Below are 25,356 nucleotides of genomic sequence, written 5' to 3' on the forward strand. Positions count from 1 at the left end.
AAAAACAGCAGTAAAACTTCATCCACCAAGGCAAGTGGGAACTAGTGAAACTAAACTCACAAAAAAACAGCAGTGTGTGGAAAATTCCACCATATAACCGGGCATCCTCAACAGGAGTGATCCGCAAGACCGCAACATTACAGAAGTAATGCAACAGTGCATTAACGAAACAGTACTGTGTTTTAATCGAAAAAAACAGGGAAAAAAATCAATAGCAACTGCACGGCTGCCTGCAAAACTTTGCGGCCAAAACCAGCATCAGCCGATGCACTGACGTCTACCTTGTAGAACTTGGTAAACGTATGGACAGACGACCAGGTCGCCGCCTTACACACCTGAGCGACAGGCGCTTGGTGTCGGAAGGCCCAAGATGTTCCGATTGCTCTTGTAGAGTGGGCTGTGGCTGGAAAGGGAGGCACCTGCCCCTTCAAGGCGTAGGCTTGGACTACAGTCTGTTTGATCCACCTGGAAACGGTGGCCGACGAGACCGCCATGCCCTTCTTAGGACCAGCCACCAGTGCGTCTGCAAACAGTGAGTCTGACTTCCAAAAGGAAGCTGTGGCAGACAAGTACACCTTCAGAGCCCTAACCACATTGAGAGCGTGAAGGGCCACCTCCTTGGGGTGCTTCGGCTTAGGACACAACGATGGCAATACAATGTCCTCTTTGATATGAAAAGCCTAAACCATCTTCGGTAGAAAGGCCGGTTGCGGACGCAACACCACCTTATCCCTGTGGATGACCAGATAAGGCAACTTGCAGGAGAAGGCCGCCAGTTCCGAGACCCTCCTGGCCAATGTGATGGCCACTAGAAAGACCACCTTCTGTGAAAGGGTCAACAGAGGAATCTCCTTGATATTCTGAAACGGCAGCTTCTGAAGCGCCAACACCAGGTTCAAATCCCACGGAGGTAACGGAGGACGCACCTGAGGGACTACAGGTCGCACCCCCTGAACAAAAGTACTCACTATTGAGTGAGAGGCTAGGGGTCGCTGGAAAAAGACAGCCAGAGCTGAAATTTGCCCCTTGATGGTGCTCAACGCCAACCTCTGGTCTACACCTTGCTGAAGAAACAGCAGGATCCTGGATATAGAGAGAGAGCGCGGATGCCACCCTTTCTCCTCTGACATGGAGATATAGGCCTTCCAAGTACAATGGTATATCTTCCTGGAAGAAGATTTCCGCGCCCTCAGCATAGTTGGAATCACAGAGTCCGACAGACCCCGGTTCCTTAACACCTGGCTTTCAACAGCCAGGCCGTTAAAGCCAGCGATGGTAAAGCAGGGTGAAAGATTGGCCGTTGAGATAGGAGGTCCTCTCGCAACGGTAGTCACCAGGGAGCATCTGCCACCAGGCGCACCAGGTCTGCGTACCAGGCCCGCTGACGCCAATCTGGGGCAACCAGGATTACTGGAATCCCCTCGGCTTCAACTCTGCGAACCAGACGTGGCAACAGTCTTAGCGGAAGAAAGGCGTAGATCAGCTGGTACTGATCCCACGGAGCCACCAGCGCGTCTGACGCGTCTGCCCACGAATCTCGGTACCTTCCGATTGAGACGGGAGGCCAGTAGATCCACATCTGGTGTGCCCCACCTCAGGCACAGCAGCCTGAACACCTCTGGATGCAATGCCCATTCTCCTGGGTCCAGCATCTGTCGGCTCAGATAGTCCGCCTGACAATTCTCCACCCCTGGGATGTAAATGGCCGATTGGCCGGTACATGTCGCTATGCCCATCGAAGTATGTGATCGGCCTCCTGAGCAGCGGCTGAGCTTCTTGTTCCTCCTTGGTGATTTATGTACGCCACAGCCGTGGCGTTGTCTGACTGTATTCTGATCGGATGCTCTTGAAGAATCATCGACCATGTGTGGAGGCATAGCCTTATCGCTCTTATTTCGATCGGCAACTTGGATTCCTCCGCCGTCCATAGCCCCTGAGCCTCCACCCCAGCTGGACAGACTGGCATCCATAGTGATCACCGTCCATGTCAGAGGAAGGAACGATTTCCCGGACTGAACCGCCGGGGACCTCAATCACCAGATCAGGGAGTCCCTGACTCGCTGACTCACCTGGATCTGTCGATCCAGGGACAACGGAGATTTGTCCCACTTCATCAGAATTTCCTTCTGCAGGACTCTTGTGTGGAACTGGGCATAAGGTACCGCCTCGAAGGAGGCAACCATGAGCCCCAGTACTCACATGCAAAAGCGGAGCGACGACCACTTGCGGCTCATCAGTAGATTCACCGCCGATCTGAGAGTCCTCAATTTGTCTGAGGGGAGAAGAACCCTCGCTTCCCTGGAGTACAACAGTAACCCCATGTACTCCAGACACTGAGTCGGTACCACCACCGACTTCTTTAGGTTCAACAGCCACCCAAATTCTTGCAGGGTCTGCAAGGTGATCGCACCATCCTCCACTAATTCTGAGGTGGAAGAAGCTCTCAAGAGGAGAACGTCTAGGTAACCCACGATCGCGATCCCGTGTGGTCTCAGCAATGCCAAAACTGGAGCCAGTACTTTAGTAAAGACTCGGGGGGCTGATGCCAGGCCAAAAGGAAGAGCCACAAACTGATAGTGGGCCAAACGCAGAAATTTTTGATGCCAAAGGCATATGGGTATGTGCAGGTACGCATCCTGGATGTCCAAGGACGCCAGGAAGTCCCCTTGATGGAGTGCAGAGACTACTGAGCGAACTGATTCCATTCTGAACCTCTGCACTTTCACAAAGTGATTCAGGGCCTTCAAGTCCAAGATTGGACGTACCCCTTCCTTCTTGGGAACTACAAACAGATTTGAGTAGAACCCCTGGAAGCATTCCGATTCTGGAACTCGTACAATCATCCCCTGATTCAGCAAGTCCCTCACCACCCCTAACAGGGCCTCCCGGCGAACCGGGGACACGGGTATGCTGGAGGGGAAGAATCTGTTTGGCAGTCAAGAGAGAAACTCGTAGCCTGTGGAAATCAGATCGCAGACCCATTGGTCGGGAAACCGGGAGGTCCACCGGGCTGCAAACTCACGAAGATGACCCCCCACCCGAGACATGGGTGGGGGCAAACCTTCATGCGGTAGCACTTTTGTTCGCAGGCTTGTTAGGGTTACGGGTCCAGGGACGCTTCTGACTGTCCGTGGGTGTCCTGTCGGGCTGGGGGCATTTTGTTGAAGCACCGGTCGGACAAAAAAGCCACTTGTGAGTGGAAAAAGAGGGCCCTTGCCTACAACGTGGCTCCTTAGCCTTCCTGGCCTGTGGGAGTAGAGTACTCTTACCACCCGTGGCATTCTTAATAATGTCATCCAACGAGGCTCCAAAGAGCCAGTCACAAAGGAAGGGAAGATCCGTCAGGGCTTTCTTGGATGCCTGGTCAGCAGACCAGCATTTCAGCCAAATGAGGCGCCTCAGCACCACAGCTGACACTGAAGCCCTGGATAACAGGGGGAGAGTATCCAGGGCTGCGTCACAAACGTACTTAAGGCCATGCACTAGTTGGTCTGCTAGCTCTACGCAGACAGGGGAGGCCACTCAGTCAGTGTCTGCGACACCAGTGCGGATGCCAGTACAGGTCGCACGGCTGACCCCACAACCGTAAACAAGAAACGAGCCACTGCCTCTGCCTTCCTGTGCGTGGGATCCTTGAATGCAGGAGTCCCCTCAACCGGGATCGTGGTTACTTTATTTAACCTGGATACTGGGGGGTCCACGACCGGAGGAGCCGACCACTTCTTGAGAAGGCTTTCCTCAAAGGTGTAATGCACCGCCAGATTTTTGGGGACCTAAAAGGTCCATTGCGGGCGACCCCATTCCCTGTAGATGAATTTGTAAAAATAAGTCAAATACGGGAACACCTTAGGTGAACGTGCTGGCTTGTGGGACACAAAGGGGACCGGTACATCAGCAGAGGAATCTGCTGGCTCCTGAATCTTCAGGGTATCACGCACAGCTGTGATAAGTGCTCCAACAAGCACCTTGTCGTGCCCGGACCCGGACGGGGAATCACTGTCCGAACGGTCCTGGTCAGCCACGTCTGATAGGTCAGAGTAGGGGTCTCCGGCCGCAGCAGGGCCCAAGTCTGCATCAGAGCTCTCCCCAGAGGACGGGGGGGGGGGGGGGGCAGGGGCCTCTTACGTGCACCTTTCCTGCCATGTGCCGCCTCCATCTTAGCAACATAGAAGTCAAGGACCGCCGTCAGGGTGTCCATGCACACCGCGCTAACTGCAGGTGACCCGGTTGCTATAGCCTGGATTTCGGGGGAAGAAACACCAGTTTCTGAAGCCATGCTGACCCTAGCCTGTCTGCCACCTGCAAAGGGACTTAGGACAGTGAAGGTCCCACCCTCCTGCTGCAGCCACGTGGGGGGGTTACTTAGTGCTAGACTCACAACCCTGGGGCATTCTGTGAAAGCCACAGCAGTGCCTGTAGTCCCTAGGAGGTTCCCAGTTGCAGAGAGGAGAAAACTGTGTCAGCAGCAGCTATAAACAGCGGTGCAACGATCTGCAGAGCAGCTTCAGCATTCAGCAAAGAGCCATCCAGCGTCCTGCACACAAGCAGCAAGTGAAAGCACATGTAATGCTGCCACAAAACGGTGAAAATAGCGCTCAGGCTTTAAGAAAATGGCCGCCAATGTAATCAATAGGAAATCCTAAAGAAAATGGCTGCTGAAGCTCACCAGGGGAATTTACAGCTTTCCCAAATCAAAAATGGCCACCGGAATGGCGCCATGCGGTGACAGAGAAAAAAATAAAAACGTGCTGCCTGCTAACAGTCAGAACAACCTCCACAAGACCTGGACCAGGACTAACGCCAGCCACACAGAGCCCCCACAGGTGAGAAACAGCGACACACACACACACACACACACCGCCCGCAGCGCATGCAGACACCCCCCTCTGAAGGGGGAAGGAGGGGGTGATAGGGACTTGGGAGAGAAGATAGGGAGGTGAGGTGGCCCCCGAATCAACCCCCAGGGAATGCCCAGCTGCTCACCCCACCGAAGCAGGGAGAGCCGTACTTACCAGTCCTGAAGAGCTGGGAGACATTCCATCACAGACCTACTCCTGCGCAGTTACAGGGTAGCTGTTGGCCTCGGTATACTGTGATCCAGACATCAGTAGCCTGGTCATATGTATACCCCGGAGCATTGAAGCTCACCGACCACCTCTGGAGCTGAGGCATGTCTTGGCCTGACGAGCCTTAGCTGCAGCCTGCTCACACGCGATGGCCGGACAAGGATATCATTAACCAGCCTGTCACCCAGCCGGCAGTTAATAGAAGATCTAAGGATCTTTCATCTTGCGCAAAAAGCAGCAAACCTGCAGCAAATATATGGACCGAGAGGCCCGCAGGGTTTCCTAGGTCATTCTCCTTGCTGGGCAAAATAAAAACTGAAGCTGCTGGGAGCAGGAGGAGGGTCGATAGCTTTAATCCTGCCCCTGGGGCCGTCTCCCCTTATGTCTTCCATGTCTGAAATTAATGACAGAAGTGCTCTCCAACACTACCAACAATCAATAGCGAATATGGGATAGTGAATGCGTTTCAAGGGCGAACATCTCCTACTCAGAGCTAACATGCAAATTCCGAGGAGGAGTGCAAAACCCCAGACTCTTCTAAGCCCCAGAGAATAAGTGAAAACCTACTGCCACCTCTAAGTCCCAGAGAATAGGTGCAAACCCCCAGGCTCCTCAAAGCCTCAGAGAAGGAGTGCAAACACCCAAGCTCCTTTAATGCCCAGAGAATACGTGCAGACTGCCGGGCTCCCCTAAAGTCTAGAGAATAAATGAAAACCCCCAGGGCTCCCTTAAACCTCAGAATTAAGTGCAAACCCCCAGGCTCTCAAACCCAGGGAATAAATGTTAACCTCCCAGGTCCTTCTAAAGCCCGGAGTATAGTTGAAAACCCCACACTCCTCTAAGCCCCAGATAATCATTTCAAACCCCACACTCCTAAGCCCCAGAGAATAATTTCAAACCTCCAAGCTCCCCCAAACCACAAGAAAAAATGTAACCCCCCCAAACCCACAGGCTTCCCTATGCCCTAGACACTAAAGCATCCTGTATGGCCAGACTACTTATTGCTTGCTGATGCTATATGCTTGTTGATTACATTTCATTGTGCAAGCCAACCAGTCTGACTGGACCAACAGAATCTCTATCTGGCTTATTCTAAACTTCAGCAGCCCTTGGCATGGATGGCAATGTATAAAGGTCAACTACTAGAGTAAATATTTACAGGGTACTCATATCCACCAGCATCCATCCTAAAATTCATGTGCAAGTTTTGTCATGCTCTGCAGGGACAGTGCTAGGGCCAGCCAGTTACCAGCCCCTAAGGCACCAAATGCTGCATTGTGGGGAGGCAAGGGAAGTGTTACATGTTCCTTCATACCCATTGATATTTACTGGGCACTATTCAAATCAGGCTTCCAGTAAAATTAGAAGTGGATGGAGGGTTAGTACATGCTACCTAAGCTCTACAGAGAAAATTATAGTTAGCCTAGGTTTGGGAAAAATACAGGTTCACTTTAATACCTAGTGAAAATGTACCTTAGTTTTCTGCATTCTTTACAGTATAAACTGTAATTATAATGGAAAAAAATTGTCTGTTTTGGTTGTAACTAAGACTTGCATGGTGAGGATTTTTTTTTAAAATACTGTATTTTGTGCTTTTCAATACAAGATATAGTATATTCCTTTCTATATTAGTGTTCAGGATGGTAGATATTGCTGTGGCCATGCAGTACTGAGGCCCTGAGTTTTGTTTCCACCAGGGTCCACTTTTCTGTTGAATTTGTATATTCCCATCCTGTCTTTTCTTCAGTGTGCTCTCCATATCCCAATAAAAAAATAAAAAAAGTTTTATAATTAACTGGCTTGACTTATGTGTAAGACAAGGGTCAGATTCCCCATTGGGCACATAGGCAGTAAGAATGAGCTAAGAGTCGGGCCAAACCAGTCCCTGTTCTCCCAGTTAGTGGTTGCCATGGAATTTCTCACCTCAGAGCTGCACAGAACAAAGGAGAGAGGGTGTGGGCAACATAATTGACCTAATACGACCACATAGCAATATTTTGTCAATGACAATGTCCAGTTATGGCCATATTCGGTCAATGGTAACAACATCTCAGCCCCTTTGTTATGTGCCACTGCAGTGTGCAGCTTCTAGCAGAAGAAGCTCAGCATTAGCAATCAATATTGCTCTTATAGCAGGTACTTTAACTATGACAACCAAAGTATGGGGTTTGTGTCACTAACATTACTATTATACCTTATAAATAAAAATTGGAAAATATAATGTAAAAGGTATTCCACACTGCAGCCAATCAGACCCCTGCCTCTGAGTTATGTTGCTTGCTCTGAGCTTTTTCTTTCATACTCAAAACCTTTTACATTATTAAACAGGATATGATGGAGCTCTAACCATTTTAGTTTTGGGTGGGTAAGATTTAGAATACCCATTTGGCTGTTTTTGTTGGGTCTCCACCACTAGAAAAATGTGTTTCCTTTCTTCATACCACCATTGATGGGACACAACAAAGCAAAGGTTCAATCCCTTCCCCATCGTGTTTTCTTTGCAACCTGTGTCCTTATTGGGCAATGGCATGCTATTTAACTATAAAAAACAACAACATTCAATAGTCTGATAGAGTAGATACTAGTTTTATTAAAGGAAGAAGACTCACAAACATGAAAGTGGAGTTAACGTGCAAATCTGTAGTTAGAAATACAGTACTTTGAAATCGCGCACACACACACAAATGCTAAAACAACGGCATTTTTGCAAAGACAAACACATGATTTACAAAGTTTCACACCAAGCTTGCTCGATGTCCCATTCACCAGGTTGTGCGGAGAGCAAGGATATGACAGCCACATTCCTACAGATGGTCCACTGCAGCGTTGGGAAAAGGTTTGCTCTGTGCCACTGTGTTTCAGCTAAACTGCTTTTATTACAGTACTTCACACTCTAAATGGGCCTTTTCTAATGGCTTATGTCATACTCTATGCACCAGTCTACTCCTGGAGGTACAGTACTTTAGTCCTTACCATTTAAGGTCACATATCTACTCTGCAAAGGGATAATGTCCTTCATTATGAAGCCTTGTATATCCAAACTGTCCCCATTGCCGCTTATGTTTTTCTAACAAGTAGGCTTATTCAATAAGACAGTGCAAAAGAGTAGAGATGATGTGCAACAGTGCAGTAAACACTAGGAACAAATGCAAAATGATTTATAATTGAACTACAGCTGACTGCAATGCGATTGCGCCTATGGGTCACTGTATTCTGCACAATGCCTCTAATCTCTGCATTGCCTCACTGACAAAAAGTCCAGAGGTGTTCAAAATCTAAAACCTGAATAAAAATAAAAATAAAACTATTAATACTATAGGACTTAAAACAATATGATACAACAGTACTACATGGAGTCAATGTGAAATGCAGAACGAGAAGCATCTCACGTGTGCTTCCCATTTGTTCATACAGGATAAAAAGAAACAATTTAAAAACAGTGTATATAATGAGCACAAATACTAGCTAAGGTTCATTAATATTCAGTGGATTACAAGTGGTTCAATCCTGTATGACTTAACATGAATATGGTTTGTGTTCTCTACGAAAGAAACAGCAGCGACTGCCCTTGCTTCCTCAGTTAATATATTTTGGAAGCAGTGCCTATGACTTATATGACCTTTGTATTGTCTTGCCAATGTCAGGGCTCTGGCCTAATTATATAGCCAGGCTTGGAATAAAGATCAAATCCTAACATTGTGAGCAGCTAAACTGCAGAGAGTCAGTGTTGGATAATACAATCAGGAAGTTTTCCCAATGACAAGGCTATGCTCTGATGGGAAAAGCAATCACAACTGGTGAACAAACACTAATCCTGAGCCAACCAAACTACCAGCAGAGAACAGTGAGCACATGCACCTCCATATATCTATTCCCTGGGTATGTTGGGTGGAGGAATCTTCACAGCGGAGGGCTCAACTCCCCAGATTTCAGTGGCGTATTCACTAATTGTCCTGTCACTGGAGAACTTGCCAGAGCAAGCAATATTCTTGATGACTTTCTTGGTCCATTCCCTGAGGTTCTGCAAAAGAGAGATATCAACATGTTTCAGAAGGCAACATACAGTACATACATACATACAGTGAGGGAAAAGAGTATTTTGCGCCCCTGCTGATTTTGTACGTTTTCCCACTGACAAAGAAATAGTCTATAACAGGGCTCGAAATTTCAAGTCCTGAGCTACTAGCCAGCCCTTAAGGGTTACTCGCCACCAGTCACATAAATTATCTCATGAATTGACACGTAAATGTTTTATGCAGAATATACATCACACATCCCGGCATTGGACGGGAGATCTGTCTATCAAAGGACCCGGGCCTGGTGGCTGGGCTGTGTGAGATAGGGAGTGCGGGGAATACTCTGCAATTCTAATGAAAGCGGTTACAGCGATGTTCCTCAGCGCTCTTATAATCCAGCCGCCTGCTCTCATCTCTCTTCCACGGGCCGATCGCTGGGAGAACAGCTCCCATTCAACCCAGAAAAACAAATTTCAAAAAAGTTAAAGCGATTTGCATTTTAATGCACAAAATAAGTATTTGATCCCTTATAAATCAGCAAGATTACTGGCTCCCAGGTGATTTCTATACAGATAACAAGATGAGATTAGGAGCACTACCTTAATGTATAAAAGACACCTGTTCACAGAAGCAATCTCTCCATCATGACCAAGACTAAAGAGCTGGCCAAGGATGTCAGGGACAAGGCTAAAAGGGTCTACAAGACCATCACCAAGCAGCTTGGTGAGAGGGCGACAACCATTGGTGTGATTATTCGCAAATGGAGGAAACACAAAATAACTGTCAATCTCCCTCGGTCTGGGGCTCCATGCAAGTTCTCACCTCGTGGAGTTTCTCAAGGCAGCCAGGACCATAGCCACCAAGAAAATAGTTGGCAACACACTACACGGTGAAGGACTGAAATCCTGCTGTGCCCGCAAGGTCCCCCTGCTCAAGAAAGCACATGTACTGGCCCATCTGATGTTTGTGAATGAACATCTGAATGATTTAGAGGTGAACTGGGTGAAAGTGTTGTGGGCAGATGAGACCAAAATCAAGCTCTTTGGCCTCAACTCAACGTGTCTGGAGGGAGAAAAATGCTGCATATGACCCCAAGAACACCATCCCCACCATCAAACATGGAGGTGGAAACATTATGCAACCGTTTTTCTGCTAAGGGGACAGGGCAACTTCACCACATCAAAGGGACGATGGATGGGGCCATGTACCATCAAATCTTGGGTGAGAACCTCCTTCCCTCAGCCAGGGCATTGAAAATGGGTTGTGGATGGGTATTCCAGCATGACAATGACCAAAAAAAAAAAAAAACACACAGCCAAGGCAACAAAGGAGTGGCTCAAGAAGAAGCACATTAAAAGGTCCTGACGTGGCCTGGCCAGTCCCCAGACCTTAATCCCATAGACAATCCACGGAGGGAACGGAAGGTTCGAGTTACTAAACGTCAGCCCCGAAAGCTTAAGACTTGGAGAGGATCTGCAAAGAGGAGTGGGACAAAATCCCTCTTGAGATGTGTGCAAACCTGGTGGCCAACTACAAGAAACGTCTGAACTCTGATGGCCAAAAAGGGTTTTGCCATCAAGTAATAAGTCATGTTTGGGGAAGGGGTCAAATAATTATTTCACTCATTAAAATGCAAATCAATTTAGAACTTTTTTTAAATACATTTTTCTGGATATTTTTGTTGTTATTCTGTCTCTCACTGTTAAAATATAGACTGATCATTTCTTTGTCAGTGGGCAAATGTAGAAAATCGGCAAGGGATGAAATAATTGTTTCCCTCGCGGTCTATGCGTAAACGCAGCGGGTAAAATAAGTATTCAACACGTCACCATTTTTTCTAGGTAAATATATTTCTAAAGGTGCTTTTTATTTATAAGCGTTCTTAAAAGAGGAACATGTGAGATATGGGAAAACACAATTTTCACCACATGCTGTTGCCTGCAAGGATGGGGGGGGGGGGAGCCAGAGAGAGAGAGAGACACACACACAGACAGTCAGAGAAAAAAAAAGACAGGCACACAGAGTTGGAGGTTAGGCAGAGAGAGAGAGGGCAAGAGAGAAAGGCAGAGAGAGAGTGAGACAGAGCGCAAGACCAGAGCAGGGAGGGGGGCACAGAGAGAGAAAGAGGGAGGGCAGAGGGAGAGGGGGCAGAGAGAGAGGGTGAGAGAGAGGGTGAGAGAGAGGGGGGCAGAGAGAGGGTGAGAGAGAGGGGGGCAGAGAGAGGGTGAGAGAGAGGGGGGCAGAGAGAGGGTGAGAGAGAGGGGGGCAGAGAGAGGGTGAGAGAGGGGGGCAGAGAGAGGGTGAGAGAGAGAGGGGGGCACAGAGTGAGAGAGAGGGGGGTACAGAGGAGAGAGGGGCACAGAGAGAGAGGGGCACAGAGAGAGCGAGAGAGAGGGGCAGAGAGAGAGGGCACAGACACAGAGAGAGGGGTAGAGAGAGAGGGGTGGCAGAGAGAGAGAGAGGGGGGGGACAGAGAGAGAGGGGGGACAGAGAGAGGGGGGGGACAGAGAGAGAGAGAGAGGGGGCAGAGAGAGAGAGAGAGGGGGGGGGGCAGAGAGAGAGAGAGAGGGGGGGGGACAGAGAGAGAGAGAGAGGGGGGGGACAGAGAGAGAGAGAGAGAGGGGGGGGGCAGAGAGAGAGAGGGGGGGGACAGAGAGAGAGAGAGAGAGGGGGACAGAGAGAGAAAGAGAGAGGGGGGGACTCTCTCTCTCTCTGATAGATTTCAGCTGGCGTCTTGGCTTTCCATGCTTTTTTGCACCTCCTTTTCTTCATATGCTCAATACTTTTTCTCTGGGTCATTCCATTTCATTACACATAACTTAATTTCTGAACTTGTTTGTTTTGGTTTCTTTGTATGTATGGATTGTATGGATTGCATGGGTTGTTACCGACCACCTTTAGAAATATATTTACCTAGAAAATTGGTGATGTGCTCAATGCTTATTTTACTATACACTATATTGGCAAAAGTATTGGGACATCTGCCTTTATAAGCACATGAACTTTAATGGAATCTCAGTCTTAGTCCAGAGGGTTCAATATTGAGCTGACCCACCCTTTGCAGCTGTAACAGCTTAAACTCTTCTGGGAAGGCTATCCCACAAGGTTTAGGAGTGTGTTTATGGGAATACTTGACCATTCTTCCAGAAGTGCATTTGTGAGGTCAAGCACTGATGTTGGACGAGAAGGCCTGGCTCGCAGGTCTCCGGTCCAATTTATCTCAAAGGTGTTCTTTCAAGTTGAGGTCAGGACTCTGTGCAGGTCACTCAAGTTCCTCCACCCCAAACTTGTCATCAAAGTCTTTATGGACCTTGCTTTGTGCACTGGTCAAAATCATTTGGTGGAGGGGGATTATGGTGTGGGGTTGTTTTGCAGGTGTGGGATAGGCCCCTTAGTTTCAGTGAAGGGAACTCTTAAAGTGGTTATAAACCCCATTCATGAAATTTGACCTAAGCACATCTGTTGTGTTTACCTATCTCTCTGAAAAGCTCTAAGTCCAGTTTTTCTATTGCGCTGTTCCTCTGTTATCAACAGAATCACTTCTGACAAGTTCTCAGACACTAAATAAGACATTTGTGTCGGGGAGGGAGCTTAGGCAGTACATAAGCAGAGAGATTGTTTATTCAGAATACAGCTCTCATGTTCCTTTGTCCCTCTGCCTATGTGGAACAGGTGTGCTCTATTTTCTTCAATCAGCTCTCACACAATGTAAGCTCAGACTCCACACCCACCCCTCTGGGCTGCTGAAACAGGAAGAAAGATTTTAACAAAGTCCATGCAAATAGTGTCTTGAATGAGCTTTGAACCAAGAATTCTGGTGCTGCAAGGCAAAACAGCTAACCACTAAGCCACTGTGCTGCCTGCAAATAAACATGGGTGTAATTAAATGCTGCCTGCTGTCTTACCATATATAATTGGTCCACTTTCGCTTGGCATTTAATGTAAGCTTCATAATCTGCAAACACCTTAAACCTATAAAAAAAAAAAAAAAGTAGAATGCATACAGTAAACATACTTTATAAAAATGTTATAAATAACTTACATTTAGGATAGCGACCCCAGACCTGGCAAGACCACCGTTCTATATCCACTTTTTAATCTTTATTGCTTTTTAAAAGCTGACCGATGGTTGGGAGCAATTACATGCATTTCTCAAGCAGCAACAAGGGTACGTGCCGGGGCACAGAACTCCTCCTTCTCTCCCCAATTTTTCATGTCTTTTATTTTGGGTTTTTATATTATGTTTTGGACCAGCACATGTTTACCTAGACCAGTGATGGCGAACCTTGGCACCCCAGATGTTTTGAAACTACATTTCCCATGATGCTCTGGCACTCTGCAGTGTACTGGAGCATCATGGGAAATGTAGTTCCAAAACATCTGGGGTGCCAAGGTTCGTCATCACTGACCTAGACCATGCTAGCTGATGGAAATTAGTCACTTCACTATTACTAAGTTCACTTTTATAATGGTTGATGACCCCTCTCCTTTCCTGTAATGGAGAGGTGGGTCCATAATGGTGTGACACCTTTCTCCTGCTTGTCCATGGGCTAGATACTGGCCGAAGAAGGTCAGATAGAGGTTCTTCGAACCCCCCTCCCCCCCGCTCCACTGTGGACATGCAGGATTGGGCGCCGGACTCGGAAACCTAGAATGGTTACTCGCTCCGTGGGGCAATATATACTTGATTAAACACACCTATACAAACCTAGGAGGCCTCTATACCAGCTAGGTAGTTTATTCCTATTTGGGAAAGGTCAGCATCGCATCGGAAAGAAGTTCTCGACTTACTGCTGTTCGTATTAATCTGTATAACCGATTCCTGCCTTACAGTATGTTGAGGATGAAGTTCATTATGTGTATCCTCAGTGTTTTTCATTTTTGTTGGTCATAAAGATTAAATAAAAAATAAATAACTTACATTTAAGTAAAACATGGTCTTTCCAACAGTAATGGCATTACTTGGTAGTTAAAGGGTCCATCCACCCAAAACGGATATTCAGGTTTGTAGATGCTGGTGTATGATGAATTTTTAAATATTTATATTATACTGTATATTAAAAAAGAATTTCAACAAGGTTCCAAAAAATTAAAAATCAGTACCTACACAAACTGTAGCTGTTGACTTTTAATTAGACACTGACCCATCCAGAGATCCAGCGGCGTCCTCACATGGGTCTTAACCGATCTTTTGGGTCACTGGAGCTGGCATGTTTAAGTGTGGGTGTGGAAAGCCAGCTTGGACTCCTTTCAGATTCACACTGTGCATGTGTGAGCCGTGCTGCACCCTGTGAATGGTCCCGCAGCATGTTTACATTTGCTTTAAAATCCAATGGACAGAAAGGGATCTCATCATAATGGTCCGATCATGCGTGCAACACTCAGGAACTCAAGTGCTGAGATCTCATCGATCGGGTCACTGACAAATATTAGAAATCCCCGAGTAGTTTAACACCCAAACATGTACTAAATACTGAAATATCTATTTTTAATCTGCTGACTCGCATTAACTGGTTTTTAAATGAATAGATGTAATTAATGCTATTTTATCTCCTTGGCGTTCAGCTTTAAACATACTGAAATATACCCATTTGATCCCTAATCTGCTTACCTGTCATGATTCATTAACATATTGACGATATCCTTGAAAAGATCTGGTTCTGTTGGCGAAAAGCGGCCATCTCTGATCTGATCGATCGCTTCCCGAAGCTCTGGGATTTTATCATAATACTCTTTTGCATTGTATCTAAACAGAATAAAATGAAATAAGTAAAATATCACTGATAAAGTTTTGAATGTTTTTTTCATTTTAATCAAATGCATATTCAACAGATTTCATTTTCATGCAGACTACAAAAAGTTTTCAGCTTGTAAAATGTCCTAAAAACATCCAACATGCAAAATCCCATTCATTTCAATGACACCTGTTCACATCTGAGTGTTTTATCACCATAAGCAAAACGCCTGAAAAACACCTAAGGCCCCTTTCCCACTTGTGCTACTTATCCTGCGATTGGGACTGCAAAGTCACATGACAAGTCATACCCCACGATTTCCAATGAACACCATTCATATCTGTTTGACTTGAAGTCGCACCGACTTCAAAGTAGTCCTTGCACTACTTTGGTCCAACTTTGATGCGAGTTGAGGTCCATAGATTACCAGACGATGGTACAAAAATATGTCTGTATATTTATTCCAATTGGCTCTGCTGAACACTTATGTGCTATACAAAGCTTCAGAACGAACTGGATCCTTCCTAAAATTCCAGGAAGAGATCATCACAGCCCCTCTGTTTCCAGACGGTGCTGTGCCCCAACTTCACAATGTAAATGCAGTGAGCCGGCTGCATGAGAGGCATTTTCCGTATGTCCTCCCTGGTACCCCTGCCCAAAGAACACCCCAAAGAAGATATTGTGTCTGCAGAAAATGCAGACTTAGGCGTGGCACCCGTTTTTATTGTCCCTCCTATCCTGACCAACCTGGTCTCTGCATTGGTGACGGTTTCACACACTAGTGGAGTAATAACATAGTGTACAGCACTGCACTACACATTCCTAGTGCACACTTACACAGCGTCTTAAAAGATGAGATTGCCATCACATTTTGAGAAACCCTAATCTGGAATGTTTACAGTTACAGTTTATATAAAAGTGAAGAAAACAAAGTTGTTTTATTTTTATTCTCTCTCTATTGTTCGCTATCTATTGTCTGCTCTATTGTTCTATATCTGTTCTCTCTCTATTGTTACTGTATTTTAGAACTGTAATGTTTTATTTTTACTGTGTTTTATTGTATTTGCTTTGCAGGTATGTTATGTCTTACTGTTATACTGTAATTTTACTTAGTTTTATTGTTAACCATTATTTGCTTAGCAGGTACGGGCTTATTTATTCTGACAGCAACAGCGTTTGCTCCCATGATATGGAATCACGTGACTCCAGTGCTGTAGGAGGCGATTTCAACACCACAGTTAAAAAAAAAAAAAAAAAGCCGAAGCATGGAGCAGGGGTGGAGGGGCGATTTGCTCTTAACACTAGGGGCAGATTGCCCCCATGCTTTGGCATATATTTTTTAGGCACAGATTGCGATAAAAAAAGTAGAATTTTTAAAACAGCTTACCTGTAAAATCCTTTTCTTTGAAGTACATCATGGGACACACAGCCATAAGATAAAAAGTGCACCTACATAACCCCTCCCACTACTGGGAGTATCTCAGTTTTGTAGCAAAGCAATACATGTGTATACCAAAGAAGGGAGGGACCTCTGTGTCCCGTGATGTACTTCAAATAAAAGGATTTTACAGGTAAGTTGTTTTAAAAATCCTATTTTTTTATCGTACATAACTGGACACAGAGCCATAGTAGTTACTATGTGGGATGTCCCATAGCAATGCCAACTGAAGGGAGGGAGACAAGTAGGGCAATTAGAGACTAGAGGACTTATACTGCAGCCTGCAGTACACTGTACCCAAAGACACAGTGTACTGCAGGTAAATGTATATAGAAATGTAAAATGTATATAGAATCTGGTAAATGTATAGACTGAAGATCAAGTTGCAGCCTTGCAGATTTGAGCCATGGAGGTTTGGTGATGCACTGCCAAGGAAGCACTAACAGCCCTAGAGAAGTGCGTCTTGATTCGAGAGGGTGGAATCCACCTCTTTAAACCATAAGCTTGAACGATTACTTGTCGAATCTATTGAGAATAGTAGATTTCGATGCTGCTTGTCCTCTTTTAGGACTTTCAGGCTACACTAACAAAAACATCTGTTTGCCGAATCTGAGCAATCGCCTTTAAGCAGACATTGACTGCTCTCACCACATCAGAAAAATTTAGTGATTTTTCTTGCAAATAACAGGGTTCTGGAAAAAAAAATATGGTAGAACAATATCCTGGTTTAGATAAAAACCTGATACGAACGTTGGTAAAAAGTTAAGATGAGGAACCAATACTACCTTATCCTTGTGAACAATAAAGATTTGTCTCTTTACAAGAAAGAGCAGCCAATACTGATACCCTTCTTGCAGCAGATATGGTTACCAGAAAAAATTGTTTCCTTGTCAAAAAAGGACCAAGGGAATATGTTGTATCGGCCCAAAAAAAAGGCTGTTTTGAAATGCAGACAAAACTAAATTCAAGTCCCAGGGGTTCAGGGGTTACTTAACTGGAGATTAAGCCATGTTACCCCCTGAATAAAGTTATGGAGCAAATAATGTGAAGCAAGTGGTCATTGAAATAATATCGATAAGGCCGAGACCTGTCCTTAGAAAGCACTCAAGGCCAGCTTTATTTCTTACCCAATCTGCAGAAAAAACAAGGACTCTACCTTGACTTATTTCCTGGAGGGCAGCTTCTGGTTTCACACCAGGAGACATATGTTTCCCAGACTCCATAATATATAACCATGGAGGCCAGCTCTGCATCAACCAAGGTAGAAAACTACCGAACCTGACAGCCCACGCTTCTTCAGAGTGTGGGCCTCAAACCGTTAAATTTAGCATTTGTATATTAGGATGGAACTCCGGACCTTGCGAGAGAAGGTCTGGCCATGAAGGTAGGGTCCATGGGTCCCCTACAACCATCTCTACGTTCTCAGCTTACCAAGATTTCTTGGACTTCCCTTCCTGCTTGATCTTTTTTGTTGATCCTGGACACAAACAGATCTATGTCTGGGATCCCCCATCCTTGACATATTGACAGGAAGATATCAGGTGAAGGGACCATTCTCCCAGGAACAACCGCTGGCAACTCAAGCAGTCCGCCTGCAAATTTTCTATTCCTAGAATGAAAACTGCCAATAGGCAAAGTACATTGTTTTCTGCCCAAGATAGGATAAGATTCACCTTTCTCTGGGCCGCACAACTTCTTGTGCCCCCTTTGTGATTAATATAGGCCATTGCTGTGGCATACACAAATTGAATCCTAGCAGGACAATACCTTAAACTGAACGTCCAGGCTCTCAGGACCAAGTGTTCTGCCTGAATTTCTAAAATGTTAATGGGAAAGGCCATCTCTGATCTAGGCCACTTCTCTTGGACAGCTGCCTCTTTCAGGACTGTCCTCCAACCTAAAAAAAAGTTGGCATATGTTGTTTCTATTTCCCAGGTAACTGAAGGAAGGATTCTTCCCCTTTGCAGACTTTTTGGATGTTGACCATAAACTGAGGCTCTGGCACACCCAGCCTACTCAGCACTTGGTATTTCCAGGTGGTCTTTCTTCTGGGTACTAACCAGGCCCGACCCTGTTTAGCCTCCAAGATCAGATGAGATTGACGCTATCAGGGTGATGTGGCCGTAGGTTTGGAGTCAGACACATTGGGAATGTAGAAGCTTGAATGCTTTGTTTCAAGCCAATAGGATACTGTTTTGCAGCAGTCTAGAATGAGACTGAGCATAAGGAACGGCCTTGAATGCAGCCACCATCTTTCCTGACAACCTCACGCAAAGTTGAATAGAAGAAAATCATCTTGCTTCGATTACCTAAATCAGTTACTTTATGGCGCTGATCTTAGCCTGGGGTACAAATACCCTTTTCTGGGTGTACCTATGATCAGACCCAAGTATTTTTTTCATGGTTTTAAAAAAGATTCCTCCTAGGTTGAGAATACAACCTAGTTATTCCAGGTAGTCAAATGTGGTGACCAGACTTTGGTCTAAGCGGGCTAACGACTGGCCTAACAAGAACAGATTGACTAAGTAATACATAATCTTTATACCTTGGGCCCTCAATCTGGCTAGAAAAGGAGCCAGAACCTTTGTATTCGAGGTGCAGCAGCTAGATCGGAAAGCAGAGCTACACACTGAAAATTAAGATTTTCCACTTTAAAAAAAGATATTACTAGTGAGAGAGGAAATAGACATATGGAGATATGCATCTTTGAAGTTGATTGACGCCAGAAGTTCTCCTCCTTGTAGGATGGAGATAACAGATTGGATTGACTACATGCAACAAAAGAGAGATTATATTTAGGAATTGAATTTTGGATCTTTTGAGATCCAGTGTGTCCATTTGGATTCAACCAAACCCCAACCTCTGCTCTTACACGAGGCCATCATGAACACTTTTTTGTCAAACAGATGGTCCAATGCTTGAGAGAAAGATTTATTTTTCACTGGATCCTTAGGAGTGTTTGATCTGAGAAAACGAGGAGACAGAAGCTCTTGGAACTCCAGTTTTTACGTTAGGAGCTATTGAGGAAGCCCCCAAATTTGTCTTGACACCCCTTTTGCCAGATGCCTGAGAACTGCAGAAAAAATTCTCATTGAGCAAGCGGGGGTACCTCCTCATAAGGAGGCTTCAGTACCTTGTAGGTTTCCTCCCCTAAGACCTCTTTTGTTCCTGGGGTTAACCCTGAGGATTACCCTTTGAACCTGAAGGCAGAAGCCTTAGTGACTGCCTGGAGGTTGATGCCCCTGGCACAGAAGAAGGAGCTTTGAAAAAAATACATTTACTCCTTCACTTAAATGACAAAAGGGGGTATCTTTCTTACTAAAAATTCTTTGGATATATCATCCAAAATATCCCCAGATTAGCGGTTTAACCACAAAAAAGAAGACTAGCAAGGAGCTTCGTGCATGACGCTTAGTGAAGGGCACAAGGCCTAAAAGAATAAAGTCTGTCATAGCAACTATTGCAAACATAAAGCTGCCTCCTGGACCTGCTGAGCAGGATAACCTTGAGCACCTGTTTAAACTGGTTTCTCAACGATTAACCAATTGCTGTCAGTGCTGGCTGAGACACTCAACCTGCCAGAGAAAAAAGCTTTTAATAGGCATTCCAGTCTTTTATCCATTTGATGCCTAAGTATTTGAGTATTGTCTGCTGGACAAGTCAAACTTACTCACAAAGGATATAGTAGCATTAACTGCTGATATACCCCACTTAGTGAATTTTCTCTACCATAGGATAAAGTGTGAAAAACTTTTAGAAGAAAAATAATGCTTATCTGGGTAATCCTCCATATACAAAAAAACCTTTCCAACAAAGAATGGACAGGGAAAAGCATGCAGAGCTTGAGGAGGCTTTAGCGAACCTAAACATTCAGTTAAGGGCACATAAATGTAGAGTGGATCATTCAGCAAGAAACTGTACCATAAATCTTACAGATTGTGAATGCTGACTCTCCCGCATTTGACACCTCAAAAGAGGAGTCATCAGCCTCACCACGGTCCCCTGAGGGAATTGTCTTCTCCTGCCCCTAGTTCCTCAGTTTGAGGGTCCTAGGAAAATGGAAAAGAATCTGTCGCATCTTGACCACACTGGGATGCGATTAAAGTCACTAAACGTTTTTTTCTAACCCTACCATGGCTGAGGAAAAAGAGTAAAAAGAACAGGGCCTACAGCTTTGAAAACAGTTGCAAATATTTCATTGCCCCGATGCTCACTCTAACCAGCCACCCCTTTTCGGGGAGGATGCCATTTGTAGAGTAGGTTTTCCAGAGCTTGAGGGAGACCCTTTTAGCTCCTTTTATGGGTGTTTCAACCCCGCCTTCTGAACATAGTCCGATGCACAAAGCAGACGTACTCCATAAGAAATGGCATCAATTGCTTGAGCAATAGTCAGCCTCTGCTATTAATGCTCAGCCTGTTGCAATAGTAAATGTGTCAAAAAGAATGCTTGTGTCACCAATGTTTGGATGCTTGTGTCACCAGCATGCTGAAAATTTTTTTTTATCTTTTTCCCGACGCTCTTCCTCGTGAAGAGGGGGAGAATACAGCACAGGGGGGGGGGGGTGCCTGGAAAAGATAAAAGAACCCCCCCCAGGATTACCAGAGGTCTGCTGCTAGCTGGAGAGGAAGCAGCCTGCTGCTCCGACACAGCGTGTCTCTTGAGGAAGCATGAGACGATATGTGCTCCATACAGCCCCCAATGGTGACACATAGGCATGACAACAATACTAACTAAAGGAGACATTTCATAAGAAAATGTAAAAATTTCTTAGAAAACTCCACTTACCTTTCCTGCCGCAGGGTTTTCTGTGGTAAAACCCAACAGAGCCAATCTTAACCTTTCACGGTGGGTTCCGTTAAACCTTCAGGAGCCAGAGATCCTCGGGGAAACCCACAATCCTTGACCTGTAATAGCACCACTGCCAGTAAAACTTTATGGCCTTAAAACCAAAAGTACTGGATTCCGGAGTCCAGCTCTCTAAAAAGAGAGCGTTTACAAGCTTGTTTATTCGAACACAATGCCCAGATACCATTCAGTTAGGCCTAAAAGACACCTTGAATGGATCTGGCTGCATAGCTAGCCCCAGCAAGGATTGCTCCAGTGGAGCTCAGCACAGCTTCACTCGTGACCAACACCTTAGACACTGGCAAAAAAACTGAGATACTCCCAGTAGTGTGAGGGGTTATATAGGGAGTGCACTTTTTATATTAGGGCGTGCCAGTGTCCATCACCTGAAGGTGGCCTATAACTCGCATAGTAACTACTGTGGCTCTGTGTCCTGTGATGTACAATAAGAAAAGTTGTTTTATTGAGTTTTAATGTTTAATTGTTACCATTATTTGCTTTTCAGTTACGCCATTCAGCTGCAGCACTGATTTATCTGGACAGCAACAGCGTTTGCTATCACGATATGTAAATCAGCGACTCCAGCGCTGTAGGAGGTGATTTCACCACCACAGTTAGAAAAAATAAAAATGGTACATTTATGCCCATCATTATAAATGGGTGGATGAAGGGCAATATTCTAACGGTGGGCATACCGACCGATCAATCTCTTTTTCGTTCAGCCCACAGGCTGCATGAAAAAAAAAAAAAAAAGAAAGAAGAACATTAAAATATATGCCCAACTAGAACCAGCAACGTACTGGGATTTTGCTGGATTTTGAGTGGTTATACCAGAATGATGCCTGCAGGTTTAGGTATCATCTTGGTATCATTTTTTGCAGCCTGCGGTCGGCTTTCATGTAAAAGCGATCCTAGTGGCTAATTAGCCTCTAGACTGCTTTTACAAGCAGTGGGAGGGAATGTCCCCCCCCCCCCCCATGGTCTTCTCTGGCTCTCCTGTCCCACCAGTGAACCAGAGAATGCAGCCGCTGACCATAGAACTGATCGGAGATCAGAACGGCACCAATAATCTCTATGGCCTAAGAAACTGGAAGCTACAAGCATTTCATGACTTATTTTCCGCTGCATATATAAACAGCGCCAATGGGAAAGCATTTTATCACACCGATCTTGGTCTGATCAGATGCTTTGAGGGCAGAGGAGAGATCTAGGGTCTAACAGACCCAGATTTTTTTCAAAAAGAGTACCTGTTGCTATCATAGGGAATATTTACATTCCCTGAGATAACAATAAAAATGATAAAAAAATAAAAAAAAAATGAAATGAAGCAGTTAAAAAAAAAAAAAAAAAAGTGCACCCCTGGTCCCCTGTGCTCAAGCGCAAAGGCAGACGCAAGCGTCGGTCTCGTGAGGTTTGTAAACAGCAGTTGTACCATGCATGTGCAGTATCACCGCGAATGTCAGATCGAGGGAAGTCATTATAGCAGTAGACCTCCTCTGTAAATCTAAAATGGTAACCTGTAAAGGCTTTTAAAAATGTAGTTTGTCATCGCTACACATTTGTGCACAATTTTAAAGCGTGTCATATCCATGTACTTGGCATAAGATCATCAATATTATTTCATCAAACATTTGGGCAATATAGTGTGTTTTAGTGCATTAAAATAAAAAAATAAAAAAGTGTGTTTTTTCCAGAAAAATTGCATTTGAAAAATCAATGCGCAAATACTGTGTGAAAAACAAAAATTGCAACACCCAGCATTTTAATCTGTAGGGCCTTTGCTTTAAAAAAAAGATATAATGTTTGGGGGTTCAAAGTAATTTTCTAGCCAAAAAATAATAATTTTTTCCATGTAAACAAAAAGTGTCAGAAATGGCTTTGCTTTCAAGTGGTTAGAAGAGTGGGTGATGTGGGACACATGCTTCTAATGTTGTGCATGAAATGCCAGGACAGTTCAAAACCCTCCCCCAAATGCCCCCATTTTGGAAAGTAGGCAACCCAAGCTTTTTGCCGATAGGCAGGTTGAGTCCATGGAATATTTATATTTTGCCACAAGTTTCAGGAAAATTTCAAACTTTTTTTTTAAACACAAAGTTGCAACTAAATGATATATTGCTCAAACATGCCATGGGCATATGTGAAATTACACCCCATTATGCTGCTTCTCCTGAGTACGGGGATACCACATGCAAGACTTTTTGGGAGTCTAGCAGTGTACAAGCACAACACTCCCCCCCCTCAAATGAACATATTTTGGAAAGTAGACACCCCACGTTATTTTCTAAGAGGCATGGTGAGTATTTTGCAGCTCTCATTTGTTCTTGAAAATTAAGAAAGAAAAAGGAACATTTTTTTTGGTCTTTTTTTAAATTTTGAAAACTGTGACAAAAAGCGACATCTGCAAAATACTCAACATGCCTCTCAGCAAATAACTTTGGCTATCTATTTGTGTTATCTTGGCATTTCATGGCCTCCGAAACTGTCATAGGTAGTGAGGAGTGAAATAAAAAATTTACGCCCTGAAGTAGCCGATTCGGGGGGCCTGTACGCGGTTAGACTGCCAAAATGTCCCACACATGAGGTATCCCCGTATTCAGGAGAAACAGCAGAATTTATTTTGTAATTCCACATATAACCATGCCATATTTGAACAATATATCATTTAGTGACAACTTTGTGTAAAAAAAAAAAAATTCCATGGACTCAACATGCCTCTCAGCAAATAGCTTGAAGTGTCTTCTTTCGAAAATGGGGTAATTTGGGGGTATTTTGTGCTATCTTGACATTTCTTGGTCTCCGAAACTGTGATAGGTAGTTAGGAAGTGAAATCACCATTTTATGTCCTTAGAAAGCCCGAAGGTGGTGACTGGTTTTCGGGGTCCTGTACATGGCTAGGCTCCCAAAAAGTCTCACACATGTGGTATCCCTGTATTCAGGAAAATCAGCAGAATGTATTTTGGGGTGTAATTTCACATATGCCCATGGCATGTTTGAGCAATATATCCTTTAGTGACAACTTTGTGCAAAAATACCCACTCATTTCAACCAAGGTACGCAGAATACCATCTCTGAAAGCACAACACATCGAACATTGAAGCAGATGGGCTACAGCTGCAGAAGACCACACCGGGTGCCATTCCTGTCAGCTAAGAAAGGAAAACAGGCTACAATTCGTACAGGCTTTCCAAAATTGGACAATAGAAGATTGGAAAAACAGTGCCTGATCTGATGAGTCTCGATCTCAACTGCGACACACAGATGGGTAGGGTCAGAATTTGGAGAAAACATGAAAGCATGCCTCAACGGTTCAGGGTGGCATGGGGCATATTTTCTTGGCACACTCTGGGCCCCTTATGGTACCAATTGAGCATTGTTTAAATGCCACGGTCTACCTGAGTCTACCCGAGTATTGTTGCTGACCATGTCAATCCCTTTATGACTACAGTGCACCCATCTTCTGATGGCTTCTTCCATCAGGATAATGCACCAGGTCACAAAGCTCAAATCATCTCACCACTGGTTTCTCCACACCAGATCTCAATCCAATAGAACACCTTTGGGATGTGATGGAATGGGAGATTTGAATCATGGATGTGCAGCCGACAAATCTGCAACTGCGTGCTGCTATTATGTCAATATGGACCAAAAATGTGAGGAATGTTTCCAACACCTTGTTGAATCTATGCCATGAAGAATTAAGGCCATTCTGAAGGCAAAAGTGGGTCCAACCTGCTACTAGCAAGGTGTACCAAATAAAAGTGGCTGGTGAGTGTCTGTCTGGTATTGAAGGAGGTATATAATCTACAATCTATAAATATAGTCATAGTTGAGCCCCATTGGCATTATTATAGAGACTCAACACTGCCAGCACATAAAGCAAATTAAATGATAGAGCTTTATTCTTCAGATTACCCAAAAAAACAACATTATCTATAATAGGACGAAAACTGTTATATTTCAAAAGGCAAGCTCCATAAGTACTCTTCTACTCTACTTTTCAGGGGGCAGTCAAAAAGAATTGAAGGAATTTTCTATTTAGTGCTTGCAATGAATGGCTTGGAAGGTTCTCCAATATATCCAGAGCCTCCAAAGAAAATATCCATGTTTTGGAATAAAATAAAAGATCATAGCTTGTCTGTTACTAGTGTTGGTACTGCATTGGTGTGTTTCTGGTGGATCGGCGAGCAGAATCATTTTGGAAAGTGACTAACAAATGGCTGCCAAAGAATGCAAAAACTTTTTTAGTTCTAACACA

The 25,356-nt window shown here is 44.8% G+C and overlaps 1 protein-coding gene across 1 annotated transcript in view; it reads right to left on the reverse strand.

Moving 5' to 3' along the window:
• Window positions 1-7,636: 7,636 nt before the first annotated feature.
• Window positions 7,637-25,356, reverse strand: part of PYGB (glycogen phosphorylase B) — a 150,689-nt gene continuing 132,969 nt past the window's right edge. Inside the window, exons 18-20 of the mRNA XM_077486189.1 lie at window positions 14,694-14,828; window positions 12,988-13,054; window positions 7,637-9,087 (exon numbers count right to left, since the gene is read on the reverse strand). Coding sequence (XP_077342315.1) covers window positions 8,935-9,087; window positions 12,988-13,054; window positions 14,694-14,828 — 355 coding nt within the window. The 3' untranslated portion in view covers window positions 7,637-8,934. The remainder of the gene's footprint in view (window positions 9,088-12,987; window positions 13,055-14,693; window positions 14,829-25,356) is intronic.

The sequence above is a fragment of the Lithobates pipiens genome, unplaced genomic scaffold, assembly GCF_037356315.1.
Source record: "Lithobates pipiens isolate NorthernLeopardFrog02 unplaced genomic scaffold, aLitPip1_a1.2 Scaffold_18, whole genome shotgun sequence".
Classification (NCBI taxonomy): domain Eukaryota; kingdom Metazoa; phylum Chordata; class Amphibia; order Anura; family Ranidae; genus Lithobates; species Lithobates pipiens.